Genomic DNA, 24,080 nt, shown 5'->3' on the forward strand with positions numbered 1-24,080 from the left:
TGCGCCGTGCTCCACGTTGTCTGGTGCACGCACTCCACCCTCTGGTTAACAGGCCGGGGGCAAACCTGAGCCAGGCCAGGGTGTCTCTAGGAAACACGCCCTCGGCCACAGCGGCCCGCATGAACACCCTCCATCTGCACAGCCTTTCAACAACCCACAGGGCTTGGAGGGTTTCTCTTGGGAGTCACCTTCCGCGGCAGGAGTTTATAAGCCATAGGGAAAAAATCCAGTCTTACAACTCCATTGCCTCGTTTTGGAATAAAAACGGTTTGCCAAGGGGCTTTTGGTTGACCCCGCACATCTATGGGAGACCACACTGACTGATGCGGCCCAATTGCTGAGGCAAGTGTCCCTCCCGGAGGGCGCATGGCTCCAGGATGCAGTACAAAGAACCTTGTCATTTCCTAACCATAGAACCCTGTTCAAACACGCTGATTTTAAAAGAACTTAAATGGAGGTATGGGATCCGGTGCCTGGGCCTTGCTGGCACGCATGGAGAAAAGCTCTCCACGGTTCCTCTACTGTGGCCTGGACACTGACAGAGGCACTGCCCGTTTCCATGTCTGTCCCCACGGCGGCCCAGGGCAGCTGCGTTTCCAGAACGTGGGCCCAGTCCCTGGTGACACTTCAGCTTCCGAATCATTCCTGTCCAAGGAATCAGACTTCTCAGGTTATGTTTTATTAACAGTTTCACATTCTTCTAGTTCAAATGGGTAGAATTCAAAAATACAACAGAACAGGCACATGGTACTCAGGTTTTATTTTTAAGTTCACTTCTGTGACCAAGAGCCAGCTGGGAGTCCATAGTTAGGACAGAGCTATGTGGCAGCTCCTGGCAAACCAAGGCCAGCATCCTCCCAGCCTTCCCTGCACAGACAGATGCCCAAGGGTCCCTGGAAGAAGGGGCAGGACTCAGGCCCTTACAGGCTTTCAGAGCCCTCATGAAATGTGCCCCTAGGACCAGTGGCTTCTCCAGGAAGCTTGCAGCACGCGGTGGGGCGGGACAGGCCCTAACTGCTGGTCTTCTTCTGTTTCAGCCTCAGCTTGTTCCAAATCCTCTCCAGGGCCACTCTCCCCATGAAGAAGGTGATGGCAAAGTTACGCTTGTACCAGTCTCTGCAGAGGAACAGGACAGCACATGTGTCACACTGCAGAAACCGAGGACTGGCACCCAGGCGTCCAAGGCGAACTACTGGCCGAAAAGGCGGAAGCCCGGACTGCTTCCCCCATGTCTCCTCCTTTCTCTACCCTCAGGAAAGCTGCCCTGCTCAGAAAAGCCTTCCCTCCCTCCACATGGCGTTGTACCAGGCTGAGAATAAGGCCCGACACTGCCATGCCCAGTGCAATACAAGCCCACCATGCCCTTCCCCGGGGACCCCTGCAACCACCCCTGGGTTTTGTTTGTTTTTTAATTTTTAAGTTAATTTAAGTTAATTTTTTTACAGAGACAGAGTCAGAGTGAGGGATAGACAGGGACAGACAGACAGGAATGGAAAGATGAGAAGCATCAATCATTAGTTTTTCGTTGAGCATTGCGACACCTTAGTTGTTCATTGATTGCTCTCTCATATGTGCCTTGACCGCCTTCAGGAGACCAAGTAACCCCTTGCTCGAGCCAGTGACCTTGAGTCCAAGCTGGTGAATTTTTGCTCAAACCAGATGAGCCCACGCTCAAGCTGGTGACCTTCGGGGTCTCGAACCTGGGTCCTTCTGCATCCCAGTCTGACGCTCTATCCACTGGGCCACCGCCTGGTCAGGCCATCCCTGGTTTTTGCTAAGACTCCAAAGGCGCCCTCAGAAGCCTGGGGCCTTCCAACAGCCCAGTGGCAGTCTTGGAGAGACAGAATTTCTGGGTGATGGGGGGGAGGGAACTGCAGGCTGTGCTAGACATGGCAGGGACCATGTTGGCTTTGGCACCTTATATGCATTAGGAGCATATGACAATGACTCCATCGTGAGAAGCTCGTTTATCACAAGTGCCAACATCACAAAGCTCCATGTCTTCTTCTAGATGACCTGAGCTTTTGTATAAACTGTGTCTCTAAAGAGATCATTCCACAGCTTCTCTTACAAACACAGGAATGGAGTTCAGAGTCACACAGGCCTGCGTGCCTGCACATTACTTACAGAACAGGCCGAAATGTGCAGAGTCACCCCGTGGTCGGCAGCTGAATGGGCAAAGCTTGGAAAGTTGCCACAGTGGAACACACACATTCCAGACCCTCAGTGCTAAGCTCTCGGAAGCTGGGATGCCAAGTACCAGTGTTTTCCAGCCAAATGAGCTGATGTGAGAATGTGCAAACTTGATGCCAGACCAGACTCAGAAAAGCCACAGCCAGAGGTGAAAACACCTGTTTTCTGGAGCCTCCGCGTGATTAAATGGAAACCCTGTCTGTGTGAGAACGATCTTTGCATTTCTATCCATTTCAGCGATGCCCTAGATGGGAGGCAGTACCTAAATAAACAAGAAAAGCTTCCAGGAAAGCAAACCAAAATACCCAGTATCCCGCCCTGGCCAGACAGCTCGGCTGGTTAGGGTGTTGTGCCCAGGCTCAGAGGTTGCAGGTTCGATCCCTGGTCAGGACACATACAGGCAGGAACATATCTATGTTCCTGTCTCTTGCTCGCTCTCTTTCTCCTTTCCTCTCTCATTCTAAAATCAAGAAATAAAATAAAATAAAATAAAATAAAAAACATCGCACAGAGATGAAATCAAGTTCTTCCGTTACGGAAAAGCCAGATGCCATACCCGCCATGCAGACCGTCCAACCTGGGGAAGTGCGGGGAGGCAGGACATGAAGCTCTTCCTGTTCCCGTGCGGACGGCAGGATAGGGGGCCCCAGTGCTGGGTCGAGGCCGGCCCTCTTCACTCCCGAGGGCCACAGTGCACGCGTCCAGCTCACAGGCGGGACACACAGGGCTGACCGGGTAAGTGACCGAGCTCAGGGTCCCGCATGGCGGCCCCGGCCACTACCACCAGCCTCTGGATCCCCCCCCCCCTGTACCTGCTCGGTCTGATGCTGTCTGCGTTACGTTTTAAAGCGAATCTCAAACATCCTATGTCCTATCATTTCACCTAATACACCATCGCATATTGTGAAGACCTCTTCTAAAAACATGTATTGCCTTCACTGCAACTGTTAAAATGAGTAACTGATCAATACAACCCAATACGCGGTCACTGTTCCATCTCTTCTCAGTGCCAAAAACATCTTTCTCTGGGTGGTTTGTCTGCATCAGGATGCAGATGTGGTCTGCCCATCGCAACGAAATCTCTTCTACTCTATGATGCTTCCCCTTCTTTCCTTGTTCAAAGTCTAGTTACCTGCTGACCGGAAACCATTTGTCTCGTAGAACTTCACACGTATTGAGATCATATCACCGGGCTATCATTCTGAACATGGTCTTCTAGGGACCCCTCTCACTCCTTCGCCCTGAAAACTGCTGTTAGGTGAGGAGGCCCGACCTATTCCAATTCCCCCGTTTCTGGTAAGAACACCTCCCAGGCGGCCCTCACTTTTGCCTGCATCTCCCAGGCAAGACGGCAGCACCCCACTCCGTAAGGCGTGAAGACGCGCTGGGGTGCAGGGAGGTAACTGGCCTGACGACCTCCTGGGCAAGGCCCCGTCGTCCTGCCCGCCAAGTGGTTCTAGCAGCCGTGCACGGGGGACTGCTGCCCAGACACACCCTGCATTAGGAGAAGCTAACGTTCCGGGCCCATCACTCCTTTGGCGTTAGCTGTCGTCACCTATGAAGAGCGTGTCCCTGCCCCTGGCAACCCTGCAGCACAGTTGGCACTTGAGGGGCAGGACAGGCGGGTGCTCTTTGGATTTTTTCATTCGTTTGTCAATTTGCAGAATCATGAGCTGACTGCCTAGCGATACCCACCCCTGGAGGTGACCCGTGAGCCTGTCGGCATCTTATGATCGCGAAGGTGTTTGTGTACTTGATATCTTTTTAATCCACTGAGGTCATTTGCTTTGGTGGCTGAAACGGCTTCCTCTCCGGCCCAGGGGAGCCCCTCCCATTGGCTCCTGTGCTGGCCTCACAGCCCCCTCGCTCTCAGAGACGAGATATCTGGACACGTTCTGCATCGTTCCTACCCTGGCCCGTGCTTCTCCGAGGGGCCAGGTTCCATCCGGGGGGAATGTTTTAGCACTACGGGCGCAAGCTGTTATGGGGCTGCCATGCATAATAACTTTAAGCTGTCAATCTTTTTATTTTTCTTTTTAATATGTATTATGTTGATTTTAGAGAGAGGAAGGGAGAGAGTGAAAGAGAGACAGGAACATCAATCTGTTCCTGTATGTGCCCTGACCAAGGACTGGATGGGCAACCTCCGTGCATCAAGACAATGCTCTAACCAACCAAGCTATCTGGCCAGGGTTAAGCTGTCAATCTTATTTAAAAGTGCAAATACTAAGTTTACAGCAATTTTTAAATGGCTGGTTAGCTCAGCTGGTTAGAGCGTGGGTGGTACTAATAAGTTTACAGCAACTTCTACCCTTGATGTAAACATGAATGTCAGTAAACTAAGGTAAGAAAATAATCCTACCCAATGTGGATGTGATGCTCAAATTTTTAGGAAAAAGAAAATACCTACCTATTATAATACATATGCTTCTGAAAATTTTTACTTAAAAATTCCTTGTAAAAGTCAGCCATTTCTTCTGCGTTTAATGTTGCTTTTTGACCTGCAAATAAATTTCAACTTAAACATTAATATGTAAGGGAAAGAAACCCACAACTATTGATCTAAAAACAAGTTTAGCAAAGTTTCAGGATAAAAGGTCAATATACAAATAGCAACTGTGCCTGACAGGTGGTGGCCCAGAGCATAGAGCAGAGACCTGGGATGCTAAGGTCCCAGGTTCGAAACCCCGGGGTACAGGCTCACCACCTGGAGCGCGGGATCCCGGCTTAAGTGTGAGATCATAGACATGACCCCATGGTCCTTGGCTTGAGCCCAAGGTTGCTGGCTTGACCAAGAGGCCACTGGCTCAGCTGGGACACCCAGTTAAGGCACATGTGAGAAGCAATCAATGAACAACTAAAGTGCTACAACTACGAGTTAATGCTTCATTTTTTTCCTTTTCTTTTCTAGATTTTATTTATTCTTTTGAAGGGGGGGGAGAGAGAGAGAGAGAGAGAGAGAGAGAAAGCAGACACAAGGGGGAAGGAGCAGGAAGCATCAACTCCCATACGTGCTTTGACCGGGCAAGCCCAGGGTTTTGAACCAGCGACCTCAGTGTTCCAGGTCGACGCTTTATCTACTGCACCACCACAGGTCAGGCACGAGTTGATGCTTCTTATCTCTCTCCCTTCCTGTGTCTCTCTCACTAAAAAAAAAAAAAAATTAAAATAAAAAAACAAAGGGACTTCCAGCAGAAGTGACCAGCTACAGTCTGCAGACCAAGTCTGGCCTGCCCACCCCAAACAGCAAACAGTGTCCTGTTGGGACCCCCTCTGCCCATTGCTACGTCTTTCCTGGCGCTGCTCACACAACAGCAGAGCTAGCCGAGCAGGTGAAACACAGACCGCCCTGTGGCCCGCAGGACTAAACTCCTTTCTGCGTAGCCCTTCACAGAAACAGCTCGCCAACTCCTGGCTTCAAGACTGACAGCCAAGGAACTGGTGGGGATGTCACTGCAACAGGCGGAGGACGAACAGGCTGACTGCAGCAAGGTTCGAAGGTGGGAGTGCAGAAGTGCTGAGAAACGCTGAGCTCCCCCTGCAGGAGAGAGGGGGCCGGGGCAGACTTGCCGGGTGGCTCCCAAATTCCCACCCATGTGGGCTGTGGGACTGAGAGCTGTGGTCAGAAACACAGCAAGGGGCGCTGGTGGGGCCGGGTCAGAGGGAGGTCCTGGATGAGAAGTGACCTAGAATCACGGGAGCTGATCACCCACAGAGAGGGGAGGGCTCAGGAGGAGGGCCGACAGCTGTCTGGGTCTGCCTCAGAGCACCTGCCCCCAGGGGGCCGTGACTCACCCCCTGAACTTCCTCTGCTTTTCATCTCCTTGTGCCATTACTTAAATCAGGAAAAAAGAATGAATGAACTGACCTGGTTCCGTTCTCAGTCCCAGGCCTTTAGTTTTCAGTCTTGAGTGAATGAATTCTTCCTTTTCCTAAAGAAAGACGACTGTCAGGCAGCCCTCTGTCCTCCTCTCCCCCCTGCCAGACGTGGCTCCTGAGCTCTGGAGGAGGACCCCCGAGAAATGGCCTCACAGAGCCTGTTTCAACCAGCTCGCTCTACGTTCAAGTTTCTTGTTTGAAACAGGATTTGAAAACGAGCTGTTTAATACCTTTTGGGAGGCACTGTTTACAAATACACAGGATAAATGTACTCCATTTGACTTAGCCGACCCAAATGGATAAATATATGAAAGATAAATGTTTCTCTTCAGGATCAGAAGACATATGCTTTCTTTTCCATACAGTTTATTTATGAGCATGCTGTGAAGACTTCTGAATTCTCAGGAAGAACAACAGCACATCACAGAAACTCACATGTTCATAAATGTAAACGGGCCCTGGCTAGTTGGCTCAGTGGTAGAGTGTCGGCCCAGCGTGTGGACATCCTGGGTTTGATTCCCAGCCAGGGCACACAGGAGAAGCGCCCATCTGCTTCTCCACCCCTCCTCCTTCTTTCTCTCTCTCTCAATCTCTCTGCCTCCCTCCTGCAGCCATGGCTCGACTGGCTCAAGTGAGTTGGCCCAGATGCTGAGGATGGCTCCATGGCCTCTGCCTCAGGTGCTAGAATGGCTCTGGTTGCAGTGGAGTAACACCCCAGATGGGCAGAGCATCGCCCCCCGGTGGGTATGCCACGTGGATCCCGGTGAGGGGGCATGCAGGAGTCTGTCTGCCTCACCCCACTCACTAAAAAATAAAGATAAAAATAAAAAAATAAACACACACTATACACACTTGAAGTTCAGTCTGGCTTTGCTACTCCCTTTACCTCCTTGACAGTCTCAGGATTTGTGATTCCGTGAGTGATCAGTACTCCTTTTTTTTTTATTATTGATTTTTAGAGAGAGGAGAGAGAGAGAAAGATAGAGAGAGAGAGAGAAGGGGGAGGAGCAGGAAGCATCAACTCCCATATGTGCCTTGACCAGGCAAGCCCAAGGTTTTGAACCGGCAACCTCAGTGTTCCAGGTCGACGCTTTATCCCACTGCGCCACCACAGGTCAGGCTCAGTACTCTTTATGTAGAGTTACACGTTGCCTTAAAAATTACATGTGTATAGGCCCTGGCCAGTTGGCTCAGTGGTAGAGCGTCGGCCTGGCGTGCAGGAGTCCTGGGTTCGATTCCTGGCCAGGGCACACAGGAGAAGCGCTCATCTGCTTCTCCACCCCTCCCCCTCTCCTCCCTCTCTGTCTCTCTCTTCCCCTCCCGCAGCCAGGGCTCCATTGGAGCAGGGTTGGCCCAGGTGCTGAGGACGGCTCCATGGCTTCTGCCACAGGCACTAGAATGGCTTTGGTTGAAACAGAGCAACACCCCAGATGGGCGGAGCATCACCCCCTGGTGGGCATGCCGGGTAGATCCCGGTCAGGCGCATGCAGGAGTCTGTCTGACTGCCTCCCCGTTTCCAACTTCAGAAAAAATACAAAAAAAAAAATTACATGCGTATATATGTGCATATACATGTATGTATGAGAGAGAGAAAGGAGAAGGAGGAGGGAAGGATGGAGGCACTACCAAATACAGGAATCCCTCACTTCACATCACCCACAGGTTCTTGGAAACGAGTATATGTAACTAAACCAATATTGCCATGGGTTCGTTATATAAAGAAGAGTTGAAGTTCCCAGGGCCCCTCATCAATGTTCTAAGGAAAGGACACTGAACCAGACAGTGGAAACCTGCTGTAACTGACTGCAAGGCAGAGCAAATACTAAGGACTTGGCACCCCCGTGGCCACCTGTGTTAGTGCTCGTTCTGACCTGGCATCTAAATGTACCTTGAGAAAAGTCAAATTCTGGTTTGCCCAGAAGTGCTGGTTCCATTCCTGTGTTTCTTGCCTGAGTTCTCTGAGCCTCTGTTCCGATGGCGACTCATCGTCTGGGATGTAAAAGTGGACAGGCCGAAGGTTAGAATATCTGTCTGGGGGTCCTATCCAGTCATAGCAAGATTTCCTTGGAGGGCAGAATCTTGAGACCTTTAACAAAATACATGGGGGTTAACATACAACTAAATGAACCTCTGGTGCTGTTATAGAAGGAACAGTACAGGTTCACAAAACATCCCTCGTTAGTATACCCCTTTCAGAGAACGACAATAAATATTGTAAACATTAACGCTATACCAAATGTTTTCAACACGGGTGCTGGAGCAATGCAAAACAGGAATCTCAACCTGTACTTTGCACCATAGGCAAAAATTAACTCAAAATGGATGGAAAACCTAAATGTAAAATCTAAAATGACAGCCTGACCTGTGGTGGCGCAGTAGATAGATTGTGGACCTGGAACGCTGAGGCCACAGGTTTAAAACCCCAGCTTTGCCTGGTCAAGGCACATTCCTCCTCCTCACTCCCCTTTCTCTCTCCTTCTCTCTCTCTCTCTCTCTCTCTCTCTCTCTCTCCCCCCTCTATCTAAAATAAATAAATAAAATCTTGCAAAAATATCTAAAACTATAAAACTTGTAAAATATGCCCTGGACAGGTGGCTCAGTGGGTAAAATGTCCCGGCGCACCGAGGTCACGGGTTCGATCTCTAGTCATGAGAAGCAACCGATTGCCTGACCAGGTGGTGGCGCAGTGGATAGAGCATCGGACTGGGATGCGGAAGGACCCAGGTTCGAGACCCCGAGGTGGCCAGCTTGAGCGCGGGCTCATATGGCTTGAGCAAAGAGCTCACCAGCTTGGACCCAAGGTCGCTGGCTCCAGCAGGGGGTTACTTGGTCTGCTGAAGGCCCGCGGTCAAGGCACATGTGAGAAAGCAATCAATGAACACCTAAGAAGTCGCAACGCGCAACGAGAAACTGATGATTGATGCTTCTCATCTCTCTCCGTTCCTGTCTGTCTGTCCCTGTCTATCTCTGCCTCTGTAAAAATAAATAAATAAATGAGAAGCAACCGATGAGTGCACACAACTACATGGAACAAGTTGGTGCTTCTCTCTCCTCTTTCTAAAATCAATAATAATATTTCTTAAAATTTGTAAAGTACAGTAGAAAATTGTACAACCTTAGATTAGCAGAGATGTCTTCAGCACCAAATATGCAATCCATAGGACAAAATACAGATGAACTGGCCCTGGCCGGTTGGCTCAGTGGTAGAGCGTCGGCCTGGCGTGCGGAAGTCCCGGGTTCGATTCCGGGCCAGGGCACACAGGAGAAGCGCCCATCTGCTTCTCCTACCCTCCCCCTCTCCTTCCTCTCTGTCTCTCTCTTCCCCTCCGGCAGCTGAGGCTCCATTGGAGCAAAGATGGCCCGGGTGCTGGGGATGGCTCCTTGGCCTCTGCCCCAGGCGCTAAAGTGGCTCTGGTCGCGACAGAGCGACGCCCCCTGGTGGGCGGAGCGTTGCCCCCTGGTGGGCGTGCTGGATGGATCCCGGTCGGGCGCATGCAGGAGTCTGTCTGACTGCCTCCCCGTTTCCAGCTTCAGAAAAATACAAAAACAAATAAATAAATAAATAAATAAATAAATAAATAAAATTTGGCCCTGGCTGGTTGGTTCAGTGGGTAGAGCGTTGGCCTGGTGTATGGATATCCCAGGTTTGATTTCCAGGGCACACAAGAGAAGTAACCATCTGCTTCTCCCCCCCCCCCTTTCTTATCCCATTTCTCTCCTTCTTCCTCTCCTGCAGTCACTGGCTTGATTGGTTTGAGCTTTGGCCCTGGGCGCTGAGTATGGCTCAGTTAGTCTTAGTGCATTAGCCTCAGGTGCTAAAAATGACTCAGTTGATTCAAGCATCGCCCCAGACAGTGGCTTGCTGGGTGGATCCTGGTCAGGGCGCATGCAGGAGTCTATCTCCCGTCCTCTCACTTAAAAAAAAAAATTTCAGCCCTGGCTGGTTGGCTCAGCGGTAGAGCGTCGGCCTAGCGTGCGGAGGACCCGGGTTCGATTCCCGGCCAGGGCACACAGGAGAGGCGCCCATTTGCTTCTCCACCCCTCCGCCGCGCTTTCCTCTCTGTCTCTCTCTTCCCCTCCCGCAGCCAGGGCTCCATTGGAGCAGGGATGGCCCGGGCGCTGGGGATGGCTCTGTGGCCTCTGCCTCAGGCGCTGGAGTGGCTCTGGTCGCAACATGGCGACGCCCAGGATGGGCAGATTATTGCCCCCTGGTGGGCGGAGCTTCGCCCCTGGTGGGCGTGCCGGGTGGATCCCGGTCGGGCGCATGCGGGGTCTGACTGTCTCTCCCCGTTTCCAGCTTCAGAAAAATGAAAAAAAAAAAAAATTCACTGATTTGAAAGAGAGAGAGAAAGGAAAAGGAAGTAAGAGGAAGAGTAAGGGGAAGAGAGAGAGAAGCATTAATTCATTGCTCCACTTAGTTTCATTTTACTTGGGCATTCATTGGTTGGTTCTCCTGTGTGCCATGATGGGGGATTGAACCCACAACCTCCACATACCAGGGCAGTGCACTGCTTACCGAGCCACCTGGCCAGGGCCTGTGTTCTTATTACTGAGTTTTGAGAAGTCTTTATATAGTCTGGAAACAAGATCTTCTCCAGATCTGCATATATTTTCTCTCAGTCAGTGGCTTGTCTTCATTTTCTGCGTAGTGTCTTATGTTTTAACTCTGGTAAAGTCCAGTTCATCTGTATTTTTTTTTTTTTTTTGTATTTTTCTGAAGCTGGAAACGGGGAAAGACAGACAGACTCCCGCATGCGCCCCACCAGGATTCACCGGGCACGCCCACCAGGGGGCGATGCTCTGCCCATCTGGGGTGTTGTTCTGTTGCAACCAGAGCCAGTCTAGCACCTGAGGCAGAGGCCATGGAGCTATCCCCAGCACCCAGGACATCTTTGCTCCAATAGAGCCTTGGCTTTGGGAGGGGAAGAGAAAGATGGAGAGGAAGGAGAGGGGGAGGGGTGGAGAAGCAGATGGGCGCTTCTCCTGTGTGCCCTGGCCGGGAATTGAACCCGGGACTTCCGCACACCAGGCCGACGCTCTACCACTGAGCCTACCAGCCAGGGTCCCAAATTTTATTTAAAAATAAGAAAACAGATAACCCAATTGAAACATGGCAAAATATCTAAATACATCATTACAGAAAAATGCAAATCAAAACCTCTGTGAGCCTGACCAGTGGTTGGACAACCGGCTTAAATGTGGGATTATCAAAATGATCCCATAAGCCCTGGCCAGTTGGCTCAGTGGTAGAGCACCGGCCTGGCGTGCGGGAGTCCCGGGTTCGATTTCCGGCCACGGCACACAGGAGAAGCGCCCATCTGCTTCTCCACCCCTCCCCCTCTCCTTCCTCTCTGTCTCTCTTTTCCCCTCCCACAGCCAAGGCTCCATTGGAGCAAAGTTGGCCCGGGCACTGAGGATGGCTCCGTGGCTTCTGCCTCAGGCACTAGAATGGCTCTGGTCACAACAAAGCGACGCCCCAAATGGGCAGAGCATCGCCCCTGGTGGGCATGCCGGGTGGATCCCGGTCGGGCGCATGCGGGAGTCTGTCTGACTGCCTCCCCGTTTCCAACTTCAGAAAAATACAAAAAAAAAAAAATGATCCCATAGGTCGCTGGCTTGAGCAAGCGGTCACTGGCTCAGCTGGAGCCCCCTGGTTAAGGCACATATGAGAAAGCAATCAATGAACAACTGAAGTAATGCAAATACAAATTGATGTTTCTCATCTCTCTCTCTTCTGGTCTGTCTGTCCCTACCTGTCCCTCTCTCTGTCTCTGTTACACACGCACACACACAAGACAGAGGTGTGCTACTGAAACACACCACATGGACGGATCTCCAAACAATAAAGAGCAAGAGAGCAAGGCACCAAAAAAGACACACCACGTGATTCCACTTGTGTGACATTCTGGGGGAAAAAGAATCACATTAGCCTGATCAGGCGGTGGCACAGTGGACAGAGTGTCGGACTGAGATGCAGATGATCCGGGTTTAAAATCCTGAGGTCACCAGCTTGAGCATGGGGTTACTGGCTTGAGCCCAAAGGTCTCTGGCTTGAAGCTCAAGGTCGCTGGCTTGAGCAAGGGGTCACTGGCTGGGCAGTACGCCGCCCCCCATCAAGGCAAGTATGAGAAAACAATCAATGAACAACTAAGATGTCTCAATGAAGAATTAATACTTCTCATCTCTCTCCTTCCTGTCTGTCCCTATCTGTCATTCTAAAATAAAATAAAATAAAAATCACATCAGCAGTTACCTGCGGTGATGGGTAGAGGGGACTGGAGAGAAGCTACCAGTGCGTGCTGCACAGATGTATTCTCTTTGTCAACACTCATCAAATGCACACTTAAAACAGGTGTATTCATGTTACTGTATATAAACTACACCTCCATAAAGTTAACTAAAACCCATGCCATCTACAGAAAGCTTGACTGAGATGAACAATTTGGTTGAAAAGCATGTACCCCAGTTTAACTAGAAACGGCAGTTACTGATGAACTAGCCTCAGGACGTTCAGGGGTTCTGAGCAACTCAGAAGTCCCTGCCGTCAAGAGTGTCTTTCCTAAGTCAGGTCCTAGGGGGTGAACACACAACACAGTGTACAGAGATGTGTTGTGGAGCTGTACACCGCAAACCTGTATCATTTTGTTGACTGGGAATCACCCCGAGAGATTCAATTTAAAAAATGTTATAGAGTGTCTTTCCAGAGCCCCTCATCACTGACAAGTTTCTAAGTCTTCCTGTTAACGCTGAGACGCAGAACTGCACATACAGCTTACACACGGTGGACTGGCGGGGACAGGGAAGCAGTGGTGTGGTGGACGGGTGAGAGCCGAGGGGGGCGTGGGCAGCCAGGCTAACCAGATTCAGAAACAGAGAGGAGGAGAGGGAGAGAAGTCCAGATACAGCAGTCACTTCTGCGTGGCCACTGCTGCTGCGGTCACAGGTGACATGTTGCACACCCCAATGACTCAGTCCTGTGACTGTTCCCTTCTGCGTTCATTCCTACTTGCAGATTCACACATCTCCATACTTTTTTTTTTTTTTGCATTTTTCCAAAGCTGGAAACGGGGAGGCAGTCAGACAGACTCCCGCATGCGCACGACTGGGGTCCACCCGGCACACCCACCAGGGGGCGATGCTCTGCCCCTCTGGGGCATCGCTCTGTTGCATCCAGAGCCATCCTAGCGCCTGAGGCAGAGGCCATGGAGCCATCCTCAGCGCCCGGGCCAACTTTGCTCCAATGGAGCCTTGGCTGTGGGAAGGGAAGAGAGAGACAGAGAGGAAGGAGAGGGGGAGGGGTGGAGAAGCAGATGGGCGCTTCTCCTGTGTGCCCTGGGTGGGAATCGAACCTGGGACTCCTGCACGCCAGGCCGACGCTCTACCACTGAGCCAACAAAAGGACCATACTTTTTTTAAACAAATCTTTTTTAATTTTTTAAGATTTTATTGATTTTTAGAGGAGAGAGAGAGAGAGTGAGAGAGGGAAGAAGAGAGAGAGAGGGGAGAAGTTGGAAGCATCAACTCATAGTAGTTGCTTCCTGTATGTGTCTTGACTAGGCGAGCTCAGGGATTCAAACAGGTGACCTCAGTTCCAGGTCAGTGTTTTATCCACTGCGCCCACCATAGGTCAGGCATCTTTATACTCTTTGTATTCTTGTCTAGTACTTCCTTTTTGTTTTATAGAGACAGAGAAAGAGAGAGAGACGGGGCAGAGACAGGAAGGGAGAGAGATAAGAAGCATCAACTCATAGTTGCAACACCTTAGTTGTTCATTGATTGCTTTCTCACACAAGCCTTCACAGGGTGGTGTGGGGCTCCAGTAGAGCCAGTGACCCCTTTCTTGACCTTGACCTCAAGCCAGTGACCATAAGGTCATGTCTATAATCCCACACTCAAGTCAGTGACCAGCACTCAAGCCAGCAACCTCAGGCTTTGTAACCTGGGTCCTCAGCATCACAGGCCAACGCTCTATCCACTGTGCCACTGCCTGGTCAGGCTGTCTCGCACTTCTAAATAAGGTCTCAGTGTCATTTGGAAGTAAAGTTGGGCCACCAAGAGGTCCAGCCAAAGTGGAAAGTTCCAAAGGAAGGAAGAGCCACCAAGCCCACACAGAAGGGACTGAAGGCCTCCTTCCTGCATGAAAGCGACAAGGCCATGTGACAATCCTGGCTTTCCCAGCTACCTGCACCTCACAAAGCAAGCTCCAAGAGGCTCCAGGGGGTCCAGTTATTTTCCATGTTTATCTCTTAGTTGCTACTGAATAACTTCCATACAGGGGAACTCTGTGAACCAACCCTTTCCATCGTCCTCAGTTCTCCATTATAATTTGAGAGAGATATATATTTTTTTGTATTTTTCCGAAGCTGGAAACGGGAGGCAGTCAGACAGACTCCCGCATGCGCCCGACCGGGATCCACCCGGCACGCCCACCAGGGGGCGATGCTCTGCCCATCTTGGGGCGTCGCTCTGCTGCAATTGGAGCCATTCTAGCGCCTGAGGCAGAGGCCACAGAGCCATCCTCAGCGCCCGGGCAAACTTTGCTCCAGTGGAGCCTCGGCTGCAGGAGGGAAAGAGAGAGAGAGGAAGGAGAGGGGGAGGGGTGGAGAAGCAGATGGGTGCTTCTCCTGTGTGCCCTGGCCGAGAATCAAACCCGGGACTCCCGCACGCCAGGCCGACGCTCTACCACTGAGCCAACCGGCCAGGGCCTTAATTTGAGAGATTTTTATCTCGATTGTGGCAGAGGGACGCTCTGTGCTCCCCTATAAACATGTCGTCCGGTCTTTGTTCACTCAAGAACTGCTATTTAAAAGGGAGAAGGGACCTGGTGGAGGAAATAGTCCTTTTGTAAAAGGGAAAAATTGCTTTGAGGCCTCAATAATTACTGTAATTTCTGGTTCTTACAGCACAAGCATCTTAGTAATGCTCAGACGTGGAGTGGCTGGGAGGGGCGCCGCGGCAAACCAGAAGGACAGGCTCTGGAACCCAACAGTTCCCTCCGCCCCGGAGGCCTGTGTGGTGTTCTTTCTGGTCGGACTGAGCTTCCACTACCCATGTCTGGAGCAGCTAACCTTCCAAGTTTTGTCTCTTAAACTGGAAACTTCTCCTTCTAGAAGCCAGGACTTGTAGCGGAGGCTTTTTCCCAGAGCACTCTTTCCTGCAAGCGCCCCCACACAGGCCAAAGCGCATCTCTGCGCCAAGGCTGCACACCAACCACCCGGGGCAACCAACAGGCAACAGTGAAAGGAACAAAACCCGCGGGATTCTGGGTCTGCCTGGCTGGTCTCTGGTCTACAGTCCCGACTCTTCCGAGAGGAAATGAGGGCTGGAGACCCCAGCCTCCTACTCTGGGCAGAGACACTGGACAGATCACAGCGCAAAGACCAGCATAGCAGACCCAGGATGCCTTTATACCAGGAGCAAGGTTGGTTTAATATCAGAACAGCAGTCAATCCCAATGGAAGAACACACCACCAAGGAAGTAGTCTTCTCAAAAAAAAAAAAAAAAAGTCAAATATGAATGTGGTCAAGGCTCTATAGAGAGTACAGCTGTCCACTGACAGGAAACGCACAGGTCAGAGGGACGTGTTAAATTACACCATGGGGGCCCTGGCCGGTTGGCTCAGCGGTAGAGCGTCGGCCTGGCGTGCAGGGGACCCGGGTTCGATTCCCGGCCAGGGCACATAGGAGAAGCGCCCATTTGCTTCTCCACCCCCCCCTTCCTCTCTGTCTCTCTCTTCCCCTCCCGCAGCCAAGGCTCCATTGGAGCAAAGATGGCCCGGGCGCTGGGGATGGCTCCTTGGCCTCTGCCCCAGGCGCTAGAGTGGCTCTGGTTGCGGCAGAGCGACGCCCCGGAGGGGCAGAGCATCGCCCCCTGGTGGGCAGAGCATCACCCCTGGTGGGCGTGCCGGGTGGATCCCGGTCGGGCGCATGCGGGAGTCTGTCTGACTGTCTCTCCCCGTTTCCAGCTTCGGAAAAATACAAAAAAAAAAAAAAAAAAAAAAATTACACCATGGGCTTGGCCTGTGGCGGCACAGTGTTGATATGTTGACCTGGAATGCTGGGGTTGGCGGTTTAAAACCCTGTGCTTGCTTGGCCAAGGCACATACAACAAGCAACCAATGAACTAAAGTGAAGCAACTATGAATCTATACTTCTCATTACTACTCCGCCCCATAAAATCAATAAACAAAATATTTTATTTATTTATTTATTCATTTTAGAGAGGAGAGGGAGAGACAGAGAGAGAGAGGAGAGAGAAGGGGGGAGGAGCTGGAAGCATCAACTCCCATATGTGCCTTGACCAGGCAAGCCCAGGGTTTCGAACCGGCGACCTCAGAATTTCCAGGTCGACACTTTATCCACTGCACCACCACAGGTCAGGCAATAAACAAAATATTTTTTTTAAAATGGCACCATAGGCCTGACCTATGGTGGTGCAGTGGATAAAGCATTGACATGGAACACTGAGGTCACTGGTTTGAAACCCTGGGCTTGCCTGGTCAAGGCACATATGGGAGTTGATGCTTCCTGCTCCTCCCCCTACTCACTCTCCTCTCTAAAAATGAATAAATTTAAAAAATGATAAAATAAAATAAATAAAAAACGGCACCATGGGAATGCAATAAGCAAAATCCAGATGGTGGAACTTTTAAAGGACACATCTTTTACCTACCCTAAATAAACTGCTTTATTTTATTTTTATTTTTTTACAGAGACAGAGAGAGGGATAGACAGGGACAGAGAGACAGGAACCGAGAGATGAGAAGCATCAATCATTACTTTTTCATTGCGCATTGCTACACCTTAGTTGTTCATTGATTGCTTTCTCATATGTGCCTTGACTGGGTGCTTCCAGCTGAGCCAGTGACATTTTGCTCGAGCCAGTGACATTTTGCTCAAGCCAGTGACCTTGGGCTTCAAGTCAGCGACCATGGGGTCACGTCTCTGATCCCACGCTCAAGCAAGTGACCCTGTACTCAAGCTGGTGGGTCTGTGCTCAAGCTGGCAACCCTGGGGTTTTGAACCTAGGTCCTCTGTACCCGAGGCCGATGATCTATCCATTGAGCCACCACCTGGTTGATTCTTTTTTTTTTTTTTTACAGAGACAGAAAGTGAGTCAGAGAGAGGGATAGACAGGGACAGACAGACAGGAACAGAGAGAGACGAGAAGCATCAATCATTAGTTTTTCACTGCGCGTTGCAACACCTTAGTTGTTCATTGACTGCTTTCTCATATGTGCCTTGATCGTGGGCCTTCAGCAGACCGAGTAACCCCTTGTTGGACCCAGCGACCTTGGGTTCAAGCTGGTAGGCTTTTGCTCAAACCAGATGAGCCCACGCTCAAGCCGGCGACCTCGGGGTCTCGAACCTGGGTCCTCTGCATCCCAGTCTGACGCTCTATCCACTGCGCCACCGCCTAGTCAGGCTGGTTGATTCTTATATATGCCCAGACTGGGGGTTGAACCTGCAGCCTTGGTGTATCGGGATAGTGCTCTAATTAACTGAGTTGCCCCTTCTTTTTTTTTTAAAGCAGTTTATTTAGGGCCTGACCAGGCGGTGGCGCAGTGGATGGAGCGTCGGACTGGGATGCGGAAGGACCCAGGTTTGAGACCCCAAGGTCACCAGCTTGAGCACGGGCTCATCTGGTTTGAGCAAAAGCTCACCAGCTTGGACCCAAAATCGCTGGCTCCAGCAAGGGGTTACTCAATCGGCTGAAGGCCCACGGTCAAGGCACATACAAGAAAGCAATCAACCTGACCAGGTGGTGGCGCAGTGGATAGAGCGTCAGACTGAGATGCGGAAGGACCCAGGTTCGAGACCCCTAGGTCGCCAGCTTGAGTGCGGGCTCATCTGGCTTGAGCAAAGAGCTCACCAGCTTAGACCCAAGGTCGCTGGCTCCAGCACGGGGTTACTCGGTCTGCTGAAGGCCCGCGGTCAAGGCACATGTGAGAAAGCAATCAATGAACAACTAAGAAGTCGCAACGCGCAACGAGAAACTGATGATTGATGCTTCTCATCTCTCTTCGTTCCTGTCTGTCTGTCCCTGTCTATCTCTACCTCTGTTAAAGAAAAAAAAAAAAAAAAAGAAAGCAATCAATGAACAACTAAGGTGTCACAACGAAAAACTGATAATTGATGCTTCTCATCTCTCTCCGTTCTTGCCTGTCTGTCCCTATCTATCCCTCTCTCTGTCCCTGTAAAAAATAAAAATTAAAAAAATCAATAAATAAAAAATTTATTAAAAAAAAGAGAATTGGCCCTGGCCGGTTGGCTCAGCGGTAGAGCGTCGGCCTAGCGTGCGGAGGACCAGGGTTCGATTCCCGGCCAGGGCACACAGGAGAAGCGCCCATTTGCTTCTCCACCCCTCCGCCGCGCTTTCCTCTCTGTCTCTCTCTTCCCCTCCCGCAGCCAAGGCTCCATTGGAGCAAAGATGGCCTGGACTCTGAGGATGGCTCTGTGGCCTCTGCCTCAGGCGCTAGAGTGGCTCTGGTCGCAACATGGCGACGCCCAGGATGGGCAGAGCATTGCCCCCTGGTGGGCAGAGCGTCGCCCCTGGTAGGCGTGCCGGGTGGATCCCGGTCGGGCGCATGCGGGAGTCTGTCTGACTATCTCTCCCCGTTTCCAGCTTCAGAAAAATGAAAAAAAAAAAAAAAAGAGAATTGATGCTTCTCATCTCTCTCCCTTTCTGTCTGTCCGTTTGTCCTCTCTCATGTGCGCATGTGTGCGCTAAAAAAAAAAAATTTAACTATAAGGGATATAGTTAAAACCTACAAATTAAGAGAAATAAAATATCAATCATAACACGCAGACCTTATTTTGAGCCTGATAAAGCCAAATTATAAAAGAAAACATTCCATTTTAAGACAAAGAAATTTGAACACTGTTACTAAAATTAAGGAATTATTATAATATTTTTAGGTGTGACAATGGTATTATGTTTAAATATCTTGTAAAAATTTCTATCTTTCAAAGATACATACTGAAATAATTACAAATGAAATACAATGTATCTGATATTTGCCACAAATTACCCTTGAAGGGAACCCGAGGAGGTCAAGATGAAATAAACAGCCATAAATGGATAACTGTAGAAGCAGGGTATAGGTTCACATAGCAGTTCTTTTTTGTTGTTGTTGTTTTTTTTTTTTTTTTTTAATATTTTTTATTTATTCATTTTAGAGAGGAGAGAGAGACAGACAGACAGAAAGGAGGAGCAGGAAGCATCAACTCCCATATGTGCCCCGAACCAGGCAAGCCCAGGGCTTTGAACCGGCGACCTCAGTGTTTCCAAGTCAACACTTTATCCCACTACGCCACCACAGGTCAGGCTTTGTTGTTGTTTTTAAAGATTTTATTTATTGATTTGGACAGAGGAGAAAGTGAAAGAGCAATAAGGCATGGGTGGCAGGGGGTGGGGTGGGGCAGAGGCATCAACTGGTATGCTCTGCGCATGTGCCTTGGCTAGGCAGGCCTGGGATTTCCAACCAGCGACCTCTGCATCCCAGGTCGAAGCTTTATCCACTGCATCACCACAGTTCAGGCATTTTTCTCATTTATTTTGAGCTTCAACTTTCTCCTTGCAACACTTACTCTATGCTTGGGGGGTTGAAGATCATTTAGGTCTTAAAGCATGTCTCTTGAACTCAGAGGGAGGGCAAGAATGAATGAAAAATATGTAGGGTGAACGCTGAGGTCGCTGGTTTGAAACCCTGGGCTTGTCTGGTCAAGGCACATATGGGAGTTGATGTTTCCTGCCCCTCCCCCCTCCCTCCTCTCTAAAAAATGAATAAATAAATTCTTTTTTTTTTTGTATTTTTCTGAAGTTGGAAACGGGGAGGCAGTCAGACAGACTCCCGCATGCACCCAACCAGGATCCACCCGACATGCCCACCAGGGTGCAATGCTCTGCCTATCTGGGGTGTTGCTCCTTTGCAACCAGAGCCATTCTAGTGCCTGAGGCAGAGACCATGGAGCCATCCTCAGCGCCCGGGGCCAACTTTGCTCCAATGGAGCCTTGGCTGCGGGAGGGGAAGAGAGAGACAGAGAGGAAGGGGAGGGGGAGGGGTGGAGAAGCAGATGGGTGCTTCTCCTGTGTGCCTGGCCGGTAATCGAACCCAGGACTCCCGCATGCCAGGCCGATGCTCTACCACTGATCCAACTGGCCAGGGTCAACAAATAAATTCTTAAAAGAAAAAGAAAAGTATCTAATAAAAAGAAGTCTGACCAATAAAAAAAAAACATGTAGGGTGAACTAGACACACAAGATTAAAATACAGCTAGGTAGATAAAGAAAATGAAAGGTTTCAAGTAACATCCTGTTACTTTTAAAAAGACCTGATATTTAAAATCAAAGCCTGAAAGACAATCATCTCTAGTCTTAGGCAGTACAAAGGCGGCTCCATTTTGCCCTTTCTAACTCCCATTTTCATTAGGACTTTGCAGATCACAATGACCACAGTCTAACCCAAGAGGAACCAACATGGTTGAGAGACTCAAAGGCTATAAACACCTTTCTAGTGTTCCTGGAACTGACTAACCGCAGACTGACCCACCTGAATTCCAAAGAGCACATGAAATTCTACCAGTTCCCTAGCAACACACATTAGCAAGAACTTTCCAACCCTATAAAGCTCCCAGACTCCCTCCTATGCCTGAGGCTGATGCCCTTTTCAGCCTCAGCCGTTAGCACCCAGGTGCGCTGATAAAGTCCATTGTTTTACCTCCCTTGGCCTCCTGCAATCTGTCTCTCTGTGACCCTAACATCTGGGTGCTGCGGAAATTTAATGACCCGTCAGGAAGCACACAAAGATGGGACCAAACACACAGGAAGAACCAGCTGCTCTAGGTAAAAGCTATTCTTTTCAGCCCCCACAGCATCTACTGTAATGGGGCCCCCATCCTAAAAAAACAACACGGGTCATAATGTTAGTACTGGGTAAGGTCAGACTCCTGGGTCAGCTGCTCCACTTTTCAGCATCATCACAATCATCACCTTTGCAGGGTTAGCAGCCCGACAGGTACACAGTGCTGGCTTCCGGTCCCTGTATGACAAAAGGCGGATGTGGGCTCCTCCTCAGGACCAGAGCCATGGTAAGGCCGGCACTGTTTGCCCTGCCAGAGCAGGTTCAGGTAACTGCTCAGTACCCTTCTGCCCAAAGAGCGAGGTGCTGAGTACGTTTATGTGTTCTAGGAGTAGAGGTCAGAGCTGCCACCACTATAACAGGGACTGAGTCAGGGGCCAGGCATAGGGGAACCGGTGCCCTGGTATTCCACATCTAAACTGTAAACTAGTCAGAACTTCAAAGCCACATTTTAAAATAATATTAGTGATAACAGAGCCTGACCAGGCGGTAGCACAGTGGATAGAGCACTGATGCAGATGACCCAGGTTCAAAATCCAAGATCGCCACTTTGAGCGTGGGCTCAACCAGCTTGAGCACAGGGTAGCTGGCTTGGGCGTGGGATCATAGACATGACCTCGTGGTCATTGGCTTGAGCTCAAAGGTCACTAACTTGAAGTCCAAGGTTGCTGGCTTGAGCGCAAAGGTCACTGGCTTGAGCCTAAAGGTCACTGGCTTGAAGCTCAAGGTCGTTGGCTTGAGCAAGGGGTCACTCAGTCTGCTGTAGCCCCACGGTCAAGGCACATATGATAAAGCAATCAATGAACCACTAAAGTGCCACACAAAGAATTGATGCTTCTCATCTCTCTCCCTTCCTGTCTGTCTGTCCCTATCTGTGCCTCTCTGCCTCTCTCTCTCTATCATCCACACACAAAAAGGTTAATGATACCTGACCAGGCGGTGGCGCAGTGGATAGAGCGTCGGACTGGGATGTGAAGGACCCAGGTTCGAGACCCCGAGGTCTCCAGCTTGAGCGCAGGCTCATCTGGTTTGAGCAAAGCTCACCAGCTTGGACCCAAGGTCGCTGACTGCAGCAAGGGGTTACTCAGTCTGCTGAAGGCCCATGGTCAAGGCACATATGAGAAAGCAATCAATGAACAACTAAGGTGTCGCAACAAAAAACTAATGATTGATGTTTCTCATCTCTCTCTGTTCCTGTCCCTGTCTTCTTTCTCTCTGACTCTCTCTCTGTCTCTGGGGAAAAAAAAAAGGTTAATGATAACAGAATAAAAGGAATCAAAATTTACAGATGAAAATGTGCAGACAACCATAACATTTACTTTTTATTTTTTCATTGTTTTGGAGGGGATGGAGACAAAGGTGACAGAGAAGCATCAAATTGTTGTTCCACTTAGTTGTGCACTCATTGCTGCTCTGTGTGCCCTGACGGGGATCAATCCCGAGACCTCAGTCTGCTCGGATGACATTCTATCCACTGAGCCACCTGGGCAGAGCCTAGGCAGGCACAGTTTGGAATTCTTAAAATTGGCTCTTTTTAATTTTTCAATTTTTTTTTTTTTTACAGGGACAGAGAGAGAGTAAGAGAGAGGGATAGATAGGGACAGGCAGACAGGAACGGAGAGAGATGAGAAGCATCAATCATTAGTTTTTCGTTGCGACATCTTAGTTGTTCATTGACTGCTTTCTCATATGTGCCTTGACTGTGGGCCTTCAGCAGACCGAGTAACCCCTTGCTCTAGCCAGCGACCTTGAGTCCAACCTGGTGAGCTTTGCTCAAGCCAGATGACCCGCACTCATGCTGGCAACCTCGGGGTCTCGAACCTGGGTCCTCCACATCCCAGTCTGACGCTTTATCCACTGTGCCACCGCCTGGTCAGGCTAATAATTTTTTATTTTTATTTTTTAGAGTTTATTTATTCACTTTAGAGGGAGTAGGGAGGGAAGGAGAGAGGGAGAGGGAGAGAGAGAGAGAGAGAGAGAGAGAAGCAGGAAGAAGCAGGAGGCATCTATTCCCATATGTGCCTTGACCAGGCAAACCCAGGATTTCAAACCAGCAAACCTCAGCATAACAGGTCAGGCTTTTTCATTCTTCTTTAACGACTTTTTAAACCAGGTTTTTTAGCCTCGCTCACTACTAGCCTGTGAGCGGAATACAGTGTATTTGTATGCTTTGTTTTCATATTTTATCTGCAGCCCTCGTTAGTCAACACTTTCCTAGGCAGTTGGAATGAAGGCCTCTGGCCCCCTTAAACAGAATGTCCTTCCCCAAATAAGTGCAGCTTCTAAAAACTGCCCGCCATTCGCTGCCGCCAGACACTAACCTTTGGCCGGGAACAGGCCTATACGCGCAGTTTCCAAAGAAGAATTAACAGTGCAGCTTCAAGTCCTACAAAATACGATGCCAACGCTTGCCATTGCTTGAAAAAAAGCACTAACAATCTCAACGAAGCCAAAACACAGACCAAGAAATAAAGAAGAAGAAGAAAAACAAACAAACCATGCTGTGGCCCTAGTGGGTGGCACAGTGGATAACGCGTCGCCCAGGAGCGCGAGGACGCGGGTTGACCCCAGCGAGGGCACTCATGAGAAGCAAGCAACAGGTGCACAACTAAGTGGAACCACGGGCTGACCCTTCTCCCAATCTCTTTCCGTTCCTCTCTCTCCCTCTTTCAAAGTAATGATGATGATGATGATGATGATGATAATAATAATAATAGTAATAATAATAATGCATGCTGTGCACATGAACACATCAGGAGCCCTTCACGGATGCTATGAACCCGCAGCTGATTCCGCGACAGCAGCAAGCTTGTCAACCGCGCGTGCGCAACACCCGGCTCCGCGGGCCGCGGGGTTGACGCCGCGGTGGGCCCGCAGGTGTGCAAGGCGCACAGGTGTCCTCGAGAGGCGCGGCCCGAGCTGTCACCCCCGGCGGCCGTCCCTCCCGGCCCAACCTCTCCGGGGGCCCCACTCACCCGGCCCGGCGCCGCATCCCTGCGCTCTGCGCCTCGCTCGGGGGCGAGCCGGCCGCCGCGGCTCGTGAATGAGCGGCCGAGAGAAGGGAGACAGCCGGTCCGTAGCGCCCGGCGGGCCGCCATAGCCACGCATCCGCGGCCGCGGCGCACGACGCAGTGGCGACAGCGGGGG

At 50.3% G+C, this 24,080-nt stretch overlaps 1 protein-coding gene across 3 annotated transcripts; it reads right to left on the bottom strand.

The window, feature by feature from the left end:
• Positions 1-743: 743 nt before the first annotated feature.
• COA8 (cytochrome c oxidase assembly factor 8) lies at positions 744-24,074 on the bottom strand. Of its 3 annotated transcripts, XR_010731078.1 has the most exons (6): positions 23,909-24,074; positions 7,961-8,158; positions 6,062-6,125; positions 5,245-5,339; positions 4,604-4,694; positions 979-1,116 (listed from the first exon to the last, which is right to left on the bottom strand). XR_010731078.1 is itself a non-coding variant. In XM_066273268.1 (5 exons), the coding sequence occupies exons 1-5, from the start codon at positions 24,029-24,031 to the stop codon at positions 1,011-1,013; spliced, it is 582 nt and encodes a 193-aa protein (XP_066129365.1). In that variant the 5' UTR covers positions 24,032-24,072; the 3' UTR covers positions 744-1,010. The 3 variants fall into 3 exon arrangements, 2 of the variants coding, with proteins under 2 accessions (XP_066129365.1, XP_066129366.1); XM_066273268.1 differs by lacking the exon at positions 5,245-5,339 and having other exon boundaries at positions 744-1,116; positions 23,909-24,072; XM_066273269.1 differs by lacking the exons at positions 4,604-4,694; positions 5,245-5,339 and having other exon boundaries at positions 744-1,116; positions 23,909-24,073.
• Positions 24,075-24,080: the final 6 nt, after the last annotated feature.

This window comes from Saccopteryx bilineata, chromosome 4, assembly GCF_036850765.1.
Source record: "Saccopteryx bilineata isolate mSacBil1 chromosome 4, mSacBil1_pri_phased_curated, whole genome shotgun sequence".
NCBI lineage: Eukaryota > Metazoa > Chordata > Mammalia > Chiroptera > Emballonuridae > Saccopteryx > Saccopteryx bilineata.